The 17,500-nt window shown below is 44.0% G+C and overlaps 1 protein-coding gene across 10 annotated transcripts in view; it reads left to right on the forward strand.

Moving 5' to 3' along the window:
* Positions 1–17,500, forward strand: part of LOC135109636 (cytospin-A-like) — a 200,230-nt gene that overhangs the window by 150,512 nt on the left and 32,218 nt on the right. For 9 of the 10 annotated variants that reach the window (XM_064021096.1, XM_064021098.1, XM_064021091.1 and 6 more), the window contains one exon: positions 4,731–5,139. In XM_064021096.1, the coding sequence (XP_063877166.1) occupies positions 4,731–5,139 (409 nt within the window). Of the gene's footprint in view, positions 1–4,008; positions 5,140–17,500 lie in introns of those variants that run through there. The other variant, XM_064021101.1, reaches the window with a different exon arrangement.

The following is a 17,500-nucleotide window of genomic DNA, read 5'->3' on the forward strand; positions in this document are numbered from 1 at the left end:
ATTATGTAATTCAGTAATACCATAAATCAATTTGAACTTCTTTGCTTCATTAGGCAATAGTGACTGATCTTCCCTGGCCAGCTGAGTAAGAACTGATAGAATTAGTAACATGTGTAGGAACTGTGTGTGTGTGTGTGTGTGTGTGTGTGTGTGTGTGTGTGTGTTATGGTTAAGGGTAAAGGAGTATGCTGAGGTATGCTGTCCAACTAGGAAGTCCCAAGTACACACACACACACACACACACACACACACACACACACACACACACACACACACACACACACACACACACACACACACACTTTCAACCACAACAGAAACTTGAGATCTTCCTTTCATTAGCAAACCAGTTCATTTGGGAAGACTTGATTGAAATTGAAGTTTATATGTTTGTTGGGCCTTTTTTTTTCTTTCTTGTTCTTTTGGTTGTTGTTGTTGTTGTTGTTGTTGTTGTTGTTGTTGTTGTTGTTGTTGTTGTTGTTGTTGTTGTTGTTGTTGTTGTTCTTCTTCTTTTTCTTCTTCTTCTTCTTCTTCTTCTTCTTCTTCTTCTTCTTCTTCTTCTTCTTCTTCTTCTTCTTCTTCTTCTTCTTCTTCTTCTTCTTCTTCTTCTTCTTCTTCTTCTTCTTCTTCTTCTTCTCCTCCTCCTCCTCTTCCTCCTCCTCCTCCTCCTCCTCCTCCTCCTCCTCCTCCTCTGTTGCTGTTTGAAACCTAAAAAAATGCAATAACTATTAAAAAGGTTAAACTAATGAAAAATAAGAAGAAAAATAAATGCATTACCTTATTTGCGCACACACACACACACACACACACACACACACACACACACACACACACACACACACACACACACACACACACACACACACACACACACACACACACACCTCGAGACATTTTTTTCTACACCTTTTGAACACCCTCATTAAATACGTGTCATTAAGGAGAGCAAAAGACAGCCAGTTTGAAGTTCCAGGATACACACACACACACACACACACACACACACACACACACACACACAGTCAGCAACACAAGTCTGATCCCATTAACTCAGCTAAATCACCACCAGTATGTAGGGGTCTAGTAGGGTTTCTTAAGTATGTCCTATCTATCTACCTGTCTTACCTGCTTCCCTTGAACACTTGTCTCTCACCTGCCTGCTATCTACCTGTCTTACCTGCCCCTCCTCAACTTATATCTCTCATCAATGTCTTACCTGTATACCTCTTTAGCTCCTTTCTTCCTCTTGAACATCCTCTTACCTATCTTACCTATCTCTCACCTGTCTCCTGTTTCCCCCCATGCACACCTGTCTTGTTAATTGTCGGTATTGAGGACTTGTCTGTTAGGGGTGGGTGATTAAAGGGTTACATGAGTCATACTGGTACTCCTCCTCCTTCTCCTCTCATAACAGGTATTATAGGTGTCACACTTAGATAATTAGCAGCTTCCTTCGTTGAATCCACAAACAGTTATCTTATATATCTAACTAGTAATAGCCCCGGAAACATTATGTAGTGCGAATGAACAGAAGATATTGAGAGTAATTGTTGTTTTACTTTTATAATTCATTCGTTTATTTGTTTATTTGTTATTTTTTTCATTCACCAATACAATAATGATAATAATAATACCAATAAACACCCGGAGACATGTAGATCAAAATATAAACACACAAAAACACGTATAACCCGTAGAAGGAGGAGGCAAGGATGTGCAGTACATTACAACAGTTAATGCCAGAGAGGCCTTGGTTTGCCATAATGGGAGTGGTGCAGGTGACGCCCGCTGGTAACGCGTGGTTTTGGCTAGAGAATGGAACAGGAATAGTGGAGGCAAGGCTGGGGAGTCTATAAGGAATTTGACTTTGATTGCTTTCGTGTTATGATTACGAAGCATTGTGAAGCGATTGAAGTGTTCTGAGTCAGGACTCTCTCTCTCTCTCTCTCTCTCTCTCTCTCTCTCTCTCTCTCTCTCTCTCTCTCTCTCTCTCTCTGTAATGTCAAAGGACTCGAGGTTTGACAATAAATAAGGTTATAAAATTTTCAACTTCGTTCTCCATCAGGTCAAGATATAATTATTCCGTAATTTTTTAGTTCACATTAAATAATTATTATATTTCTTCCTTATTTAAGTGAGAAGTGGCGTGACTGTAACAACAACAGCTACTACTACTAGTACTACTACTACTACTACTACTACTACTAATAGTAGTAGTAGTAGTAGTAATAATAATAATAATAATAATAATAATAATAATAATAATAATAATAATAACGATAATAATGGAAAGGCATAGTTTTCCGTTAAGTACCAAAATTTTCATATCAGTCTGTTACAAATTTAGTTCAGAAACACGTAGATCAACTCGAATAATGAAAATTATGAAAAAGAAATCCAGTTAAAAAACTGCCTGTTTCCTTTCTTTCTCCACATATCTATATCTATCTGTCTTTCTTTATATTTGTCTGTTTGGCTATTTATTTATCTGTCTTTATTTAGTTATTTACGTATCTATTTATCTATTGAGTTTGTTACTTCCTCACTCATTCAGTTATTATTTAGTTACCTACTTATTTTAATCTTACCGTATTTGGGTCAGAAAGTTGACCAGTCAGAAGCGCATTCAACCAGTCCTTCCAAAGCAGACATTTCGTCACTCCATAGTATTAATGTACGATGATTCATGTAACCTCACGTTGCCTATGCGCTTGGGAAAGATACTTGACGTCACGGCTTTCCGAACAGACCAATGGACGTCATGGAATAGTAAATATATAGTATGTGTTTGTTAACCATCTGTGGCAAACATTGAGAAGTGGCGTGGTTATTGATGCGGGATATTGCCACACACACACACACACACACACACACAAGCAGAAAGGAAAGGAGCGAGCCAGTTAAGTTAAAGCAGAGAGAGAGAGAGAGAGAGAGAGAGAGAGAGAGAGAGAGAGAGAGAGAGAGAGATTTTCTTACTTGTCACGCTTCCCTCCCTCCACCCTCTCTAACCTTTTTCCTTCCTATCACTCTCCCCTCTTTCCTCCTCTTATTCTCCCTCCCTCTCCCTCCTGCAGTTAAGGAAGGGGAGAGCAAGTCTTATCGGAACCTCTCTATCAAAGGAGACAGGGAATGCGACTCTCTCTCTCTCTCTCTCTCTCTCTCTCTCTCTCTCTCTCTCTCTCTCTCTCTCCTGCGCGTATGCAGTTACCTCATGCTGAAAATGAAAGCTAGGTTTAGGTTGCTAAGTGTGTGTGTGTGTGTGTGTGTGTGTAGTTATTATAACAACCTATACCTCCCCTCCCCCTCCTTCACTCTCATTATCAGACCTGGGGCTAGAGGGAAGCTGCCACACACACACACACACACACACACACACACACACACACACACACACGAGCATCCTACACATACTGCATATGGGCATGCTTAAAATAATGCATACACAAGCGTACATACATGACAAGTGGTTACACACACACACACACACACACACACACACACGAGCTTGTCATCAACCAGATAAAGTTGCAAGGTACCGCCATAATTCCAAGGGGGCGGCGGCGGTGGTGGTAGTGTAGAATTGAATACCATAACGACATCACATTGGGTTTCCAAAGACCTAATGACTCCCTGGGGTTATTAATGGCTGTTTGGATGTGTGTGTATGCGTACGTGTATGTGTGTGTGTATGACGCTGAGCAGTAGCAGTAGCCAACCACCTGCTTAAAGGGTCACTCGAAATGGCAACATAAAGTAGTCACATAGATGCCACTTCGCCCTTTTATCATCTTCACATTTTGTCGTCTTTCCGTGTGATGTTCCCCGTGCTTTAATGGCTCGTTTGACGCAGGTTGAAGTGGCGTGTACGTGGCATGATTTGCAAGGGTGTGGAAGGCACGTGGCGGCGGTAATGGAGGTGGTGGTGTGGTGGAGAGTCGCGGGGGAGAGGGGAGGTGGTGGTGGTGGTGGTGAAGACTGGAGGGGCGGGTTGGGCTAGCATTCGTTGGGTCAGTGTGAAGACAGCGGCGGCTGAGGAAGGACTACGCATTCCTCCCTGGGGATTTGACTAGAGGGAGGCACCGGGGGAGTTTACAGGCTGCTAGAGAGGGAGAACCGAGGATCAGTACTGACGACAAGCTCCCGAGGGATTCTCTCAGCGCCTTGCTTGGGATTATGTCACGCCTGTTTCGCTGTAACGAGGAATTACTGGTGGTTACGGGAGTGCAAATGATGTGGTCGGTGGCATTGCAATGAGTGTGGATGAGGTGGTGGTGGTGAGAGAGATATTGAACTGTGATAGTGGAAGCCAAGATACGTCTATTGATGTTCCCACGAGGCTTGATTGAGTGGGTGAAGCCCGGTGTGTGAGTGAGGGCTGCTCGCTCCCTGCTACCCTTCCCCTTGCCTCCACCCCTCCCTTCACACATACACACACACACACACAGACACAGACACACCTGGCGGACCCTCCTCGCGCCTGCCACGCCCATGGACACAAGCCCACGGGATTAAAACACAGCTAGGCGGTGTACTGTCCTAAAGGGGAGCCTGAGCTGGTGAGGGCCGCGTGTGGAGGCCCTGCCGGCGATAGCAACAGGTGGTGGCAGCGGCAAGGGCGGGACAGATGGTGGCGCGGCACGCCACCCTCTTGCAGCCACCAGGAGCAGCAGCAGCAGCCACGCCGTACCCGTCGCCACCATGTCGCTCAGATTCAAATCCCTCTTCCGTAGGATGTCCAAGGACCACGGCGGTGCGGGCAGCCACCACCAAGGGTCCAAGGGCTCCTCCGCCTCTGCTGCCGGTGTCCCAGGGGAAAAGGGCACCGGCAAGAAGGGCGCCGCGGGGCAGGACATGCAACCCCTGCCCACGCTGAAGGAGGAGAAGAAAACACAATCCACATCCAAAGGGAAGAAGATGGATGCTAAGGGGAAGGAGAACGCCGCCCCGCCAGCCTCCAAGGGGCCTGAGGCTGCTCCCGCTGCTGCCCCAGCCCCAGTTCCAGTCCCCGCCCCCGTTCCCGCCCCCGCCACATTCCCGGAGAAGGCCCATCTGGAGAAGACCATCTCGGACCTGGTGAGGAATTCCGAGTCTAAGAAGCAGGAGATTGCAGCGCTTAAGATGGAGATCAACAGACTCAAGGTAGGGAAGCTCGGGCCTCTGTCATCTGTCACGTTCATCTCCTCTCCTCTCCTCTCCTCTCCTCTCCTCTCCTCTCCTCTCCTTTCCTTTCCTTTCCTTTCCTTTCCTTCCTTTCCTCTCCTCTCCTCTCCTCTCCTCTCCTCTCCTCTCCTCCCGTCCTCATTCCTCTCCTCTCCTCTCTTCCTCCTTCCTTTCTCCTCTCCTCGCCTTCTCCCTTCTTCCACTACATTCCTTCATACTTCCACTTTGTCCTTTCCTTCCTCCAACATTCTGCTTTCTTTCCTCATTACCCCCTCTCCTGTCTTCATACAGTCTTCTCTTGTAATTCTCCCTGCCTTCCTATTGCCCTCTCCTTTCCTTTACAATTTACCCTTGCATTCCCTTGCTCCTTCCTCAACCCCCATCCTCCTCCCCCTCCCTCCTTCCTTCCCTCCTTCCCGCCCTCCCTCTCGACCTCACTGCACCTGCATCTCCTCACACACCCACACACCTGCATCTCCCAAACGCACTCCTTCCGCCCTCCCTCTCTCCTCTCTCCTCTCCTTTCTGCACGTGTTACCTGCATCACCTGTCCATCTTTCATCTGTCGTGCTTCTGTATTGCCACTTCTCTAATCTCTTATCAGATTTAAATGCTATCTGTTACACTCTCAGCCTCATTATCTTTTCCTTGTTCCATAAACCTTACTGTTTGTTTAATTGGTTTTCATGTTTTTTTTTTTTCATTTACTTTCCTAATTGATCTATAGCCTTCCAATTATTAACTTTATTATTTGTTGTTGTATATTTACCTGTATTCTCAAATGTCAGGTAAGTTGTGTGAGTTACCTATATATTTTATCACTTATAAACACCTGCCTTCAATTTACGCCTGTCCTAATAAAAGAATTCATGTATAGTACTGTACATGTGAGCAGTGTGTGTGTGTGTGTGTGTGTGTGTGTGTGTGTGTGTGTGTGTGTGTGTGTGTGTGTGTGTGTGTGTGAACCTTAATTTTTTTGCAGTTTGGTAGGTCTGGAAAGGGAGGGAGGGAGGGAGGGAGGGAGGGTAGTGTTTGTATGGAGGGTGGACTGTATGGTGGGCTTAAGGGAGAGTGGGGGCCAGGGGAGGGAGAGAGTACGTGTTATTGTTTATATTGAGGGGAATGGGAGAGTGGGGGGGGGATGGGATGGGATGGGTGGTTGAGATTAATATGAAGGGGGGATAAGTCAAATTAAAGAGGAGAATTGACGAGGGAGATGAAGGGCGGGAGGAGGAGGAGGAAACGTCGCTCGTTAAGCTGCGATTGGAGTAGTAGTAGTAATAGTAGTTGTTGTTGTTATTGTATTTCTTTCCCCAGTTAACCTTTTAATTCTCCCTCTACACTCTTCCTTCTTTCCTCCTGTCTCTTCTCCTTCCCTTTCCTCATTTACTTCTCATTTACTTATTTTCTTTCCTCTTCCTCCTCTTACCTCATTGTTCTCATTTTCTCTCTCTCTCTCTCTCTCTCTCTCTCTCTCTCTCTCTCTCTCTCTCTCTCTCTCTCTCTCTCTCTCTCTCTCTCTCTCTCTCTCTCTCTCTCTCCCCTTTTTCCCCTCTACTGTGTGTGTGTGTGTGTGTGTGTGTGTGTGTGTGTGTGTGTGTGTGTGTGTGTGTTTGTGTCTGTGTGTGTGCACGACTTGTTAATTAACGTTATTATAAGTTATTCTTTAATTATGTATGTTTATTATAATTAAAGTGGTTGTTTATGTATGCACGAGAGAGAGAGAGAGAGAGAGAGAGAGAGAGAGAGAGAGAGAGAGAGAGAGAGTAAACAAACATCAACCATATATTGACTCTTCATAAGCTTCAATAATCAGTAAGAGGAGGGAGAGGGTGGGAGGAGGAATAAAGGAATGAGGGAGAGGCAAGCAAAAAAAAAAAAAAACGAAGGGAGGGAGAGGGGGAAAATGAGAGGGACAGGGAGGGATATTAACTCTTATCAACATACTTTCCCTCTTTCCCTCTCTTCTCTCCCTTCCATTATTCGTCTCCCTCTCCTTCCTCCCCCTTCTCTCGCCCCTCCTCTCTTTCCTTCCTGTTCGTTTCCCTTTCCTTTCCCATCTCTTTCGTTCTGTTTGTGTTTTTCTTTTTTTTTCGTCTTTTCCCCTTCTCTTCTCCCTTCATTATCGTCCATTTCTCCTGTTTATGTTTTTTTTTCTTATATCTCCATTTTCCTGTTATTCTCTCTGTCCACCGCTTTTATTTCTCCTTCCCCTTTCCTTTTTCCTCCCTTCTCCCTTTCCTTCTCTTCCTTTGCTTTTTTTTTTCGCTTTTTACTTCTCTCCTTCACCCTATTCTTCTTCTTACTCCCTCTTCCCCGTCCTCCCCCTGTTTCCCTCTCCTCCCATTCCCCTCCCCGGAAAATGGGCCTCTGGGGCGTAATAGGGAAGGGGAATGGGTGCTCTGGTGATGTTGGAGGATGCCTTGTGAGAGGAGGAGGAGGAGGAGGAGGAGGAGGAGGAGGAGGAGGTCATGGTGGTGGTGGTGGTGGTGGTGGTGGAGGAGGAGAGCAATTGTGTGATGAAGGCAAATTGGAAGAAATTGTGGAGTTGTTTTTGTATTTTTTTTATTAAACTTTAACTGTTATCATAGTTTCTTTTTGTCTCGTTTTTTTTTATTGTGTCTTCTTTGTGTATTTATTTTTTTTATTGTTTTAACGTATTGTGCGTTATGTTTTGTTTTATTCTTTATTTTTTTGCTTTTTTTGTGGAATTTCAACACAATGGTCACTTTCCTTCCTCATTGTTTGAATTTTTTCATGTATATATTTTTTCATTCATTCTTTCTTCCTTCAGTATTTTACTTGCCTTCCTTAATTTTTATCCGCTTCCCTTCCTCCTTCACTCCCCTCCCCATCCCTCCCTCCTTCATTCCCCTCCCCTTCCCTCCCCTTCTTTCTTTCATTCGTTCATTCCTTCCTTTCAGTCTTTCAGCTTTTCATGTATATATTTTTTATCTTCCTCTTTTTTTCTTCCATCCTTTCCTTCCTTCATTCATTCTTTCAACCTTTCACTTACTCATATACTTTCCTTATCTCCGTCCAGTACTTGTCAACACACACACACACACACACACACACACACACACACACACACACACACACACACACACACACACACACACACACAAAAGGCCCAAACGCACACAGGTACACACATGAACCGCGTATCAGATGATGGGGAGATGAGGCTGCCGTGTGGACGTGACCCGTGGGGGGGAGGGGGGAGGGGGTGGTGGTAGGTGGGGTGCTCTCTCTCTCTCTCTCTCTCTCTCTCTCTCTCTCTCTCTCTCTCTCTCTCTCTCTCTCTCTCTCTCTCTCTCTCTCTCTCTCTCTCTCTCTCTGTAGTTTAGTTATCATCTATATCATCATTTTTGTCATTTTCTTTTTTTTTTCAGTCTTTGTGATCTTAATTCCCTGCTCCTGAGTTGTGGTGGTGGTGGTGGTAGTAGTAGTAGTAGTAGTAGTAGTAGTAGTGGTAGTGGTAGTGGTGATTCTGCTACTACTACTACTACTATTACCATCACCACCACCACCTACTCGTACAACTCCTATACTCCTACAGCTACTTCCTCAACCATTATTTTATTGTCATAACAGTTGTGGTAATTGGATGAGTCAGTCTCTCTCTCTCTCTCTCTCTCTCTCTCTCTCTCTCTCTCTCTCTCTCTCTCTCTCTCTCTCTCTCTCTCTCTCTCTCTCTCTCTCTCTCTCTCTTGTATCAGCTTGCCGGGTTTTTTCTCTCGTGAAGGATACACTTACAAACCGTGGTGTGCAGGTGTACACGTCAAGACAAAGTGGCCATCTATTCATTCGTCTTATCACTGAGACGTCACTGTTTTCTTCTTTTATTTGCCATATTTTCTTCTGTCTTTATTTATCACTTTTTTTATCTGTTTAATTCTTTTTTTTTTTTTGTTCTTTTTACAATAACGTTTACTTAGTATACACTATCTCTATATTATAAACATGAATTTACATTTGACAACAAAAGTTGACAGCTCTCCTCCGGCAAGGCGATCACTTGCGTTTGACGATGCAGACGGAAAAAGACGACGGAAAGAGACAAAAGCTGACGGAAACCAGAGATGACAGAAAATGTGCAAGTGTGATGCCGGCTTTATCTTATTTTCCTGTTCCTTCTTTATTTATCACTGATTTCTTCTTATTTTCCATATTTTCTTGTTTCGTCTTGATTTATCACAAAATTATTACTGTTTTCTTTTCTATTTACCTTCTTGTCTTGTTTCATCTTTATTTATCACAGAGGTGTCACTGTTTTCTAACCTAACTGAACCTAATCTTACCAAACCTCACCTAACTTAGCTTAACATTACCTCACCTCACCTTGCTTCACCTCACCTCACCTATCCCCCTATATCAAGGTGAATATCCTTGTGTTATCTACCTATACCTGCTATCTACCTGGCCATCCAATCAAGTCTTTCCCATTTTTTACGACCACATAAAGTGAGGGAGTGTGAAAGGCGGCGGTGGTGTGGGGTCTCTCTCTCTCTCTCTCTCTCTCTCTCTCTCTCTCTCTCTCTCTCTCTCTCGTGGGGTGGGCGTTCCTAGGGTGTCCGGGAGTGGGGGGGGTGATTTATAGGCATAGGCTGGGGTGAATGGGCAAGGGGGGTGAGCGTGTAGGCCTACTAGGTGAGGGGGGAGTTAATGGGTGATGGGTGAAGGGGGGAGGAACGGAAAAAGGGAGAGAGAAGTATATTTTTGTTTTTATTACATTTTTCAGATTTTTGTCACGGCGTGGATGCTTTGGTGTTGTCAGAGAGAGAGAGAGAGAGAGAGAGAGAGAGAGAGAGAGAGAGAGAGAGAGAGAGAGAGGATCAAGTAGAAGGCCGTGGTTTGTTTTTTACTCTTTTCAGCATCCTCTTCTCTTTCTCTCTCATTCTCCCCTTCCCTCCTCTTCCCTCTCCTTCCCTCCCCCTCCCTCCCTCTCTTCTCACTTCCCCTTCTTTAGCCCTTTACACATCATCGCCACTTCGACTCCTCCTCCTCCTCCTCCTCCTCCTCCTCCTCCTCCTCCTCCTCCTCCTCCTCCTCCTCCTCCTCCTCCTCCTCCTGTCCTTTACCTACCTCCTCTCCTGCCGTTTTTCCTCCCCTCCTTCCTTCCCTTTACAATCAATTTTCCCTATCCAGTTTTCCCTCCTCCTCCTCCTCCTCCTCCTCCTCCTACTCCTCCTCCTCCTCCTCCTTTAAGTATGATTAAATTAAGATTTTCTTTTCTTTTTCTCTTTTTTCGTTATTTTTTTTATTTATTTTTCTATTTTTTATTTATTTATTTATTTATTTATTTATTTATTTTTAGGGAGACGAGTATCTTTCCTACACACACACACACACACACACACACACACACACACACACACACACACACACGGGCAGGTGTCTGCGTGTTGCCGTGGGCGGGATGGAGGCGTAAGCTTGTAGTATCTAAGTATATAAAAAGGGGGATGTAGGACGGTGGGCGTAGAGAGAGAGAGAGAGAGAGAGAGAGAGAGAGAGAGAGAATTTTTGCTATCTTCACCTTCGCCCACATGCACCTCCATGGTTCCTCCTCCTCCTCCTCCTCCTCCTCCTCAAGCTGTGCCCACAATCCTCCTCCACTTCCCTTTTCTCTCCTCGACAACAAACACCACCTTGGCTAACCATACACACACACACACACACACACACACACACACACACACACACACACACACACACACACACACACACACACACACACACACACACAACAGTAACTACAAAAACTACTACTTTTCCCTCCCATAATTGTTGTACACTTTCTCTGCCACTTACCTAATTGCAATCTGCTGTCTACTGCCTAATGTTGGTGCCTTCTCTTTCTTGTCTTTCTTCTACCTGCCTCTCCATACACGTTGCATCTTTACACCTTTACCTGCATACTGCCATCTACCTGATTAGTGCATGCTGACCACCTACTTGTTTATTCTATTACTACCGCTATTAATACTTTTTCCTTTTCTTTTCTATTTTTTTTTCTTCTTCTTCTTCTTCTCTACAACATCAACTACTACTACTACTACTACTACTACTACTACTATAAAACAACAACAACAACAACAACAACTACTACTACTACTACTACTACTACTACTACTACTACTACTACTACTACTACTACTACTACTACTACTACTACTACTACTACCACCACCACCACCACCACCATCACCCTCGCCTCTTCCACCCAGCCAGTGACTCACGCACCACCCACTTATCCACTCACGTACTCTTTGTCACGTCCAGGCTTCCCATTCACGGGTGGACATCGTGAATTAATCTGCTCAGGGTATTTTGTAACCCGAAGCTCCTGCAGTGTTCATGGCTTTGTCTTGTGTGCGTGAAAGAGAGAGAGAGAGAGAGAGAGAGAGAGAGAGAGAGAGAGAGAGAGAGAGAGAGAGAGAGAGAGAGAGAGAGAGAGAGAGAGAGAGAGAGAGAGAGAGAGAGAGCAGAAACCTTTCGTCACGTTTACATAGTGAGAAAGAGCGGGTGTTTGTTACCTACTTAACCTTGCTTTACCTTACCGTACCTTATAACCTCAGGACCTTGTAACTTTACCTTAGCTTACCATACGTAACCTAACCTAACTTCAGCTTACCATACGTAACCTAACCTTACCTAACCTTACCTAACCTGCCAGCCTACTTTGTTGTGGTCCTAGTATACGGAGAAGTGAGAGAGAGAGAGAGAGAGAGAGAGAGAGAGAGAGAGAGAGAGAGAGAGAGAGAGAGAGAGAGAGAGTAGTGTTGACATAGGAAGATAAGGTAAGGAGGGGTGAAGGGAGAAAAGGATGGGAAGGAAAGGAGGCAAACATTTGCAGGTGTGGGGAGGAATCCACCTGCTTCCTGGTTAATTAAGGGAGCCAGGTGTGTCTGAACGAATGGAGAGGAATGCTAAGAGGCAAATAGAGAAACAAACACACACAAGTATCGTATGTACAGGTGAAATTGTGAGAAACTGAAGGCGGATTTTTGAAGTGGATATAATAAAGCAAAAAGAAAAAAATAGTAAATAAACAAACAAATGGATGATGTTTTGAGTAAGAACAATGGTGAAGATGAAAAGAATAGATGAAGACAATAAAATCGTGTCCTTTGTCCTCATAAAATCAAGGTTCTGATAAATCTTAGCGGAAATTAAAGTTTAGGGAAGAAAAAAGAAAAAAAAATGGAATGTAAAGGAGTAGGGACAAACTGAAGGAAGACAAGTCATACATAGAAACAGTTATCAGTCAAGTTACAGATGAAGAGAGACGAAACACAGAAACGAAGACAAACAAGCACGTACGAAGGGAAAGAAAACAAGATATGAAAATAGTATGAAAATATATAAAAGTAAGACATTTAGAAAAAAAAAACAATTTAAAGAAAAATATTTGACGTGAGAGATACACAAACACTTAAAAGAAAGGTAAATTTGTGCTTCAGCAGGTGTGATTAAAGGTGAGAAAAGGAGATAGAAAAAAAGTGTTTTCGCCTAGCCAGGTAACAAGTGAAGGCTTACTAGTGAAAACGGCATGGAAAGTGAGGACGAATTATATAAGCGAGTGATTATGCATTGGGGATGGCGATAGAGCGATTAAGGGTGTGGGAGGGGCGGAGGTGATAAGATAGGCGCACATTTGCTTACGCTTTACACGGGAACTGGTTTACATAAATGCCATTGGCTGTGTGTAGGCAGGTGAGCTTATCCCAATTAGTGTTAGGTTACCTGAGTGTGTAGGCGACGCGGGGTACTGGCGCTCACACACACACACACACACACACACACACACACACACACACACACACACACACACACACACACACACACACACACACACACACACACACACACACACCTGGGCCATAGGAAGGTGGTCAGATAGGTGAAAATATGGAATTTGTTTATTGTTTTGTTTTTATTTGAAAAAAACGTTGTTGTTGTTGTTGTTGTTGTTGTTGTTGTTCTTCTTCTTCTTCTTCTTCTTCTTCTTCTTCTTCTTCTTCTTCTTCTTCTTCTTCTTCTTCTTCTTCTTCTTCTTCTTCTTCTTCTTCTTCTTCTTCTTCTTCTTCTTCTTCTTCTTCTTCTTCTTCTTCTTCTTCTTCTTCTTCTTCTTCTTATTATTATTATTATTATTATTATTATTATTATTATGTTCTATTTGGTTATCGTAAGATGAGGGAATACAATATTGTGTGTTTAGTTACTCATTTATTTATTCATTTATTTATTTGTGCTTCATGTTGCAAGAGATAGTGGTAGTGGTGGTGGTGGTAGTTGTGGTGATGGTAGTAACAGGTGTGTTTTGACAGGTTTATGATGATGTGGTGGTGGTAGCAATCAGTAATCAGTGCTTTATCTATTAATTTATTGTGTGTGTGTGTGTGTGTGTGTGTGTGTGTGTGTGTGTGTGTGTGTGTGTGTGTGTGTGTGTGTGTGTGTGTGTGTGTTATCGCCAGTCACCTGTCTTATTGTGTAGGCTTTTTTTCTTTTTATGATGTATGACAAGGTCTCTCTCTCTCTCTCTCTCTCTCTCTCTCTCTCTCTCTCTCTCTCTCTCTCTCTCTCTCTCTCTCTCTCTCTCTCTCTCTCTCTCTTAAAAAAGAAGATGTTTTAAGAAGATGAGAAAATTTGTGTGTGCAAGTGGAGGGAGGAGAGTCGTGGCAAGAGAAATAGAAGGAAGGAGGGAGGAGGAGGAGGAGGAGGAGGAGGAGGAGGAGGAGGAGAAAAGGGTGTAGGAACTGGTCTTCTCCACGCTCTGTCTGTTTCAGTTAGGTGTAGAAAAGAAGGAAGTAAGGGAAGGGAAGGAAGGAGGAAGGGAGGGCGGGAGGTGTGAAGAGGGGAGGGAGGGAGGGAGAGAGAGAGAGAGAGAGAGAGAGAGAGAGAGAGAGAGAGAGAGAGAGAGAGAGAGAGAGAGAGAGAAAGGAGGCAAAAAAAAAGGAAGTAAAACCATTAATGATGAAAGCAAACACACACACACACACACACACACACACACACACACACACACACACACACACACACACACACACACACACCCAGAGAGAGAGAGAGAGAGAGAGAGAGAGAGAGAGAGAGAGAGAGAGAGAGAGAGAGAGAGAGAGAGAGAGAGAGAGAGAGAGAGTGAGTAAAACATAAAATCAATACATTTCATTAATAATTAAATGTCACGTTGGTTAATGGTTGCAAGAGGGGAGAGAGAGAGAGAGAGAGAGAGAGAGAGAGAGAGAGAGAGAGAGAGAGAGAGAGAGAGAGAGAGAGAGAGAGAGAATGGTCAGGTGAGGGAGATAAGGGGATGGAGAGTGACAGTTCGGAGAGAGAGAGAGAGAGAGAGAGAGAGAGAGAGAGAGAGAGAGAGAGAGAGAGAGAGAGAGAGAGAGGGAGAGAGAGAGCGTCCAGTTATAGTCAGTCTTTATGCAAACTCACTCCAATTTAATATCCAGACTGGCAGGTGTGTGCCTTAGAGACCTTGATGAAGCGCAGGTAAACACGTCTACCCCTTACACCTCTGCACCCTCCCACACCTTAACTCACTCTTACCCTCCCCTGCTTCCCTTTACGCTCCCTTACCTGCCTTTTGAGCCTCACCCCTGCACTGGTAGACGTAAGCTAAAGGGGAGGTTTCATAAAGGTTGGTTCGGTTTGGTTAGTTTAGGTTCGGTTTGGTTTGGTTAGGTTTGGTTAGGTTTCAGTGGGTTAGGTTTGCTTAGGTTAGGTTAGGTTAGGTTGGGTTTGGTTTGCTTAAGTTTGGGTAGGTTAGGTTAGTTTACGTAAGGTGAGTTAAAGAAAGATAATGTTATGTTTGGTTAGATTAGGTTAGGTAAGGTTAGGTAAGGTTAGTTAAGGTAAGGTAAGATAAAGGTAAGCTACTTATGTTAGGTTGGGTAAGTCAAGTTTATATAGGTCCCTTACCTAACGTACAACACCGTGGCTTGCTCTCTTCTGTCCCCCTCCTCTTCATCTCCCCTCGATTAATAATTTTCCCGCTATTCATCTTTCCCCCTTTTAATTTTTTTTTTCCATCAATTCCTTCTTTGTTTATTACTTAAGTGAGTTTTACGTGCTTTGTTTCCTCCAATTTTCGTCTCTCTCTCTCTCTCTCTCTCTCTCTCTCTCTCTCTCTCTCTCTCTCTCTCTCTCTCTCTCTCTCTCTCTCTCTCTCTCTCTCTCTCTCTCTCTCTCTCTCTTTTCTTCATCTTTCCAGTCGTCCCCTCCTCTTCTTTCCTTCCAGTTTATCCTTCTTTCTCTCTCGTCCTCTTTCCTCCTACCTCTTTCCACTCATCCATACCTCCCTCCTTCCCTTCTGTTTTACCTTCCCTCCCTCCTTTCCTTCCCTTTTTCCCCCTTTCCTGGCCTCTCCTCCCCTCCACCGGCCTCACCTCTCCCTCATTCCCCTCTCCTCTCCCTTTATCATGCCTCCACTTAACGTGATTGGGAAGGGAAGTGCTAATTAGAGAGAGAGAGAGAGAGAGAGAGAGAGAGAGAGAGAGAGAGAGAGAGAGAGAGAGAGAGAGATTCGGCCTTGATTAGATTAGGTAAACCACATTTTTTGTTTGTTTACCTTTTTTTTTTCTGTTGGCATTTTATATAATGTTTGTTACGAGTAAAATCCCCTGCGTCTCTCTCTCTCTCTCTCTCTCTCTCTCTCTCTCTCTCTCTCTCTCTCTCTCTCTCTCCCCCCCCCTTTTTTTCCCTTTTCTTCCATCTTCATTTAAATTTTCTCTTCCATCGTATTCTTCCCCATTATTCTGGGTTTTATCACACACTTCCCTCTTTGCCTCCTTATTCTCCCCTCCTTCATCATCCCCTCAGGTCTTCCATCACTCCTCCTCCTCCTCCTCCTCCTCCTCCTCCTCCTCCTCCTCCTCCTCCTCCTCCTCCTCCTCCTCCTCCACTTCTCTCGTGGCTCAAATCACCACCTGCTTGTTGTCTCTTCTTTCTTCTTTTTTTTTTTCCTTCGTTCTTTTCTTTCTTCCTTGATCTCAAATGTCTGCATCTTGTAAGTATATGTTTCCTTTGTGAATTGAGCTCCTCCTCCTCTTCTTCTTCCTCTTCCTATTCTCCTCCTGTTTTTCTTCTTTATTCGTTATCATTAAGTATTTCTGTCTTAGTGTTGTTCTTCATATCTTATTTTTCAGCTGTTATAATTTATTTTTCTTGTTTTGCCTTATTCTTCATTCTCTTTTCTCTTGTCAACTGGTATTTTCTTTTGTCTTTACCGCTACCACCTCTCCCTCTCACCACCACCACCACCTCCTCCTCCTCCTCCTCCTCATCCTCCTCCTCCTCCTCCTCCTCCTCCTCCTCCTCCTCCTCCTCCTCCTCCTCCTCCTCCTCCTCCTCCTCATAATCCACACACGCATCAGACGTCCAATCCAAGGCAGTCATTTGGTAAGCCAGGTGGAGCTGTGTTACCTATACCTGTGCATACCTGTGTCTCTCTCCTGCTTACATAAGTTATCGCCGCTCATCACATGCAGTGTTTCACCAACGAAGCCCGTACGTCATTGGCCTTTATTTTGAAACGCACCACTCCACTATATTCGTAAGGTTAATTGAAGTTACACGGGTTTTTAAGTGTGTTTTTATGGTTCTAGTGACAGATTGATAAGCTTTCTACATTATTAACTGGAGAAGCACTCATGAGGATCCGACTAATCTTCTGTGTGGCCTCTGAAAATAGTCGTGATGAGGGAGCAAAGTGTTTCAGTATACGGGCCATTGTTTGTAAGGGTTTGGTGTCTTGTGTGTTGTTTTGTTTGTTGTTGGTGTGCTTATTTTTAGACCGATTATTATTTTCTCCTGTTTCGGTGTTTTTTTTTTCCTTTATCGTGTTTTTCTTGGTGATTTGGTCTCCTGTTTATGTTTTTGTGGTTATTTTTAGGGAGATTTTTCTTCATCTCTACATTTCCTATTGTTTTGGTGTGTTAGATTTTGGTTGTTTTATTTATGCTCCCACTGAATTTTTCTTCACTTTATTACGTGTATGTATATTTTTCTTCATCTTTTTCTTCTTCTGTTTCTTTTTTAATTTTTACTTTTCTCTTATGAAATAGCTTTTCTTCTTCGTCGTCGCCGCCTCCGCCGCCGCCGCCTTTCCTTTTTTACTCCCACTAGCAGGTCTACTGATGTTTATTCGTTCCATGTGTCCCTCCTCCTCCTCCTCCTCCTCCTCCTCCTCCTCCTCCTCCTCCTCCTCCTCCCTGTCATCTTCGTCACCGCCGCCTCCTTCCTTGTTGAAATTCCCTCCAGGTCCTTCAGTCGACGCCTTGCATTTTCTGCCTCCACACCTCACAAAAAAGAAAAATAGTGAAAAAAA

This window comes from Scylla paramamosain, chromosome 19 (genome assembly GCF_035594125.1).
Source record: "Scylla paramamosain isolate STU-SP2022 chromosome 19, ASM3559412v1, whole genome shotgun sequence".
Taxonomy (NCBI): Eukaryota; Metazoa; Arthropoda; class Malacostraca; order Decapoda; family Portunidae; genus Scylla; species Scylla paramamosain.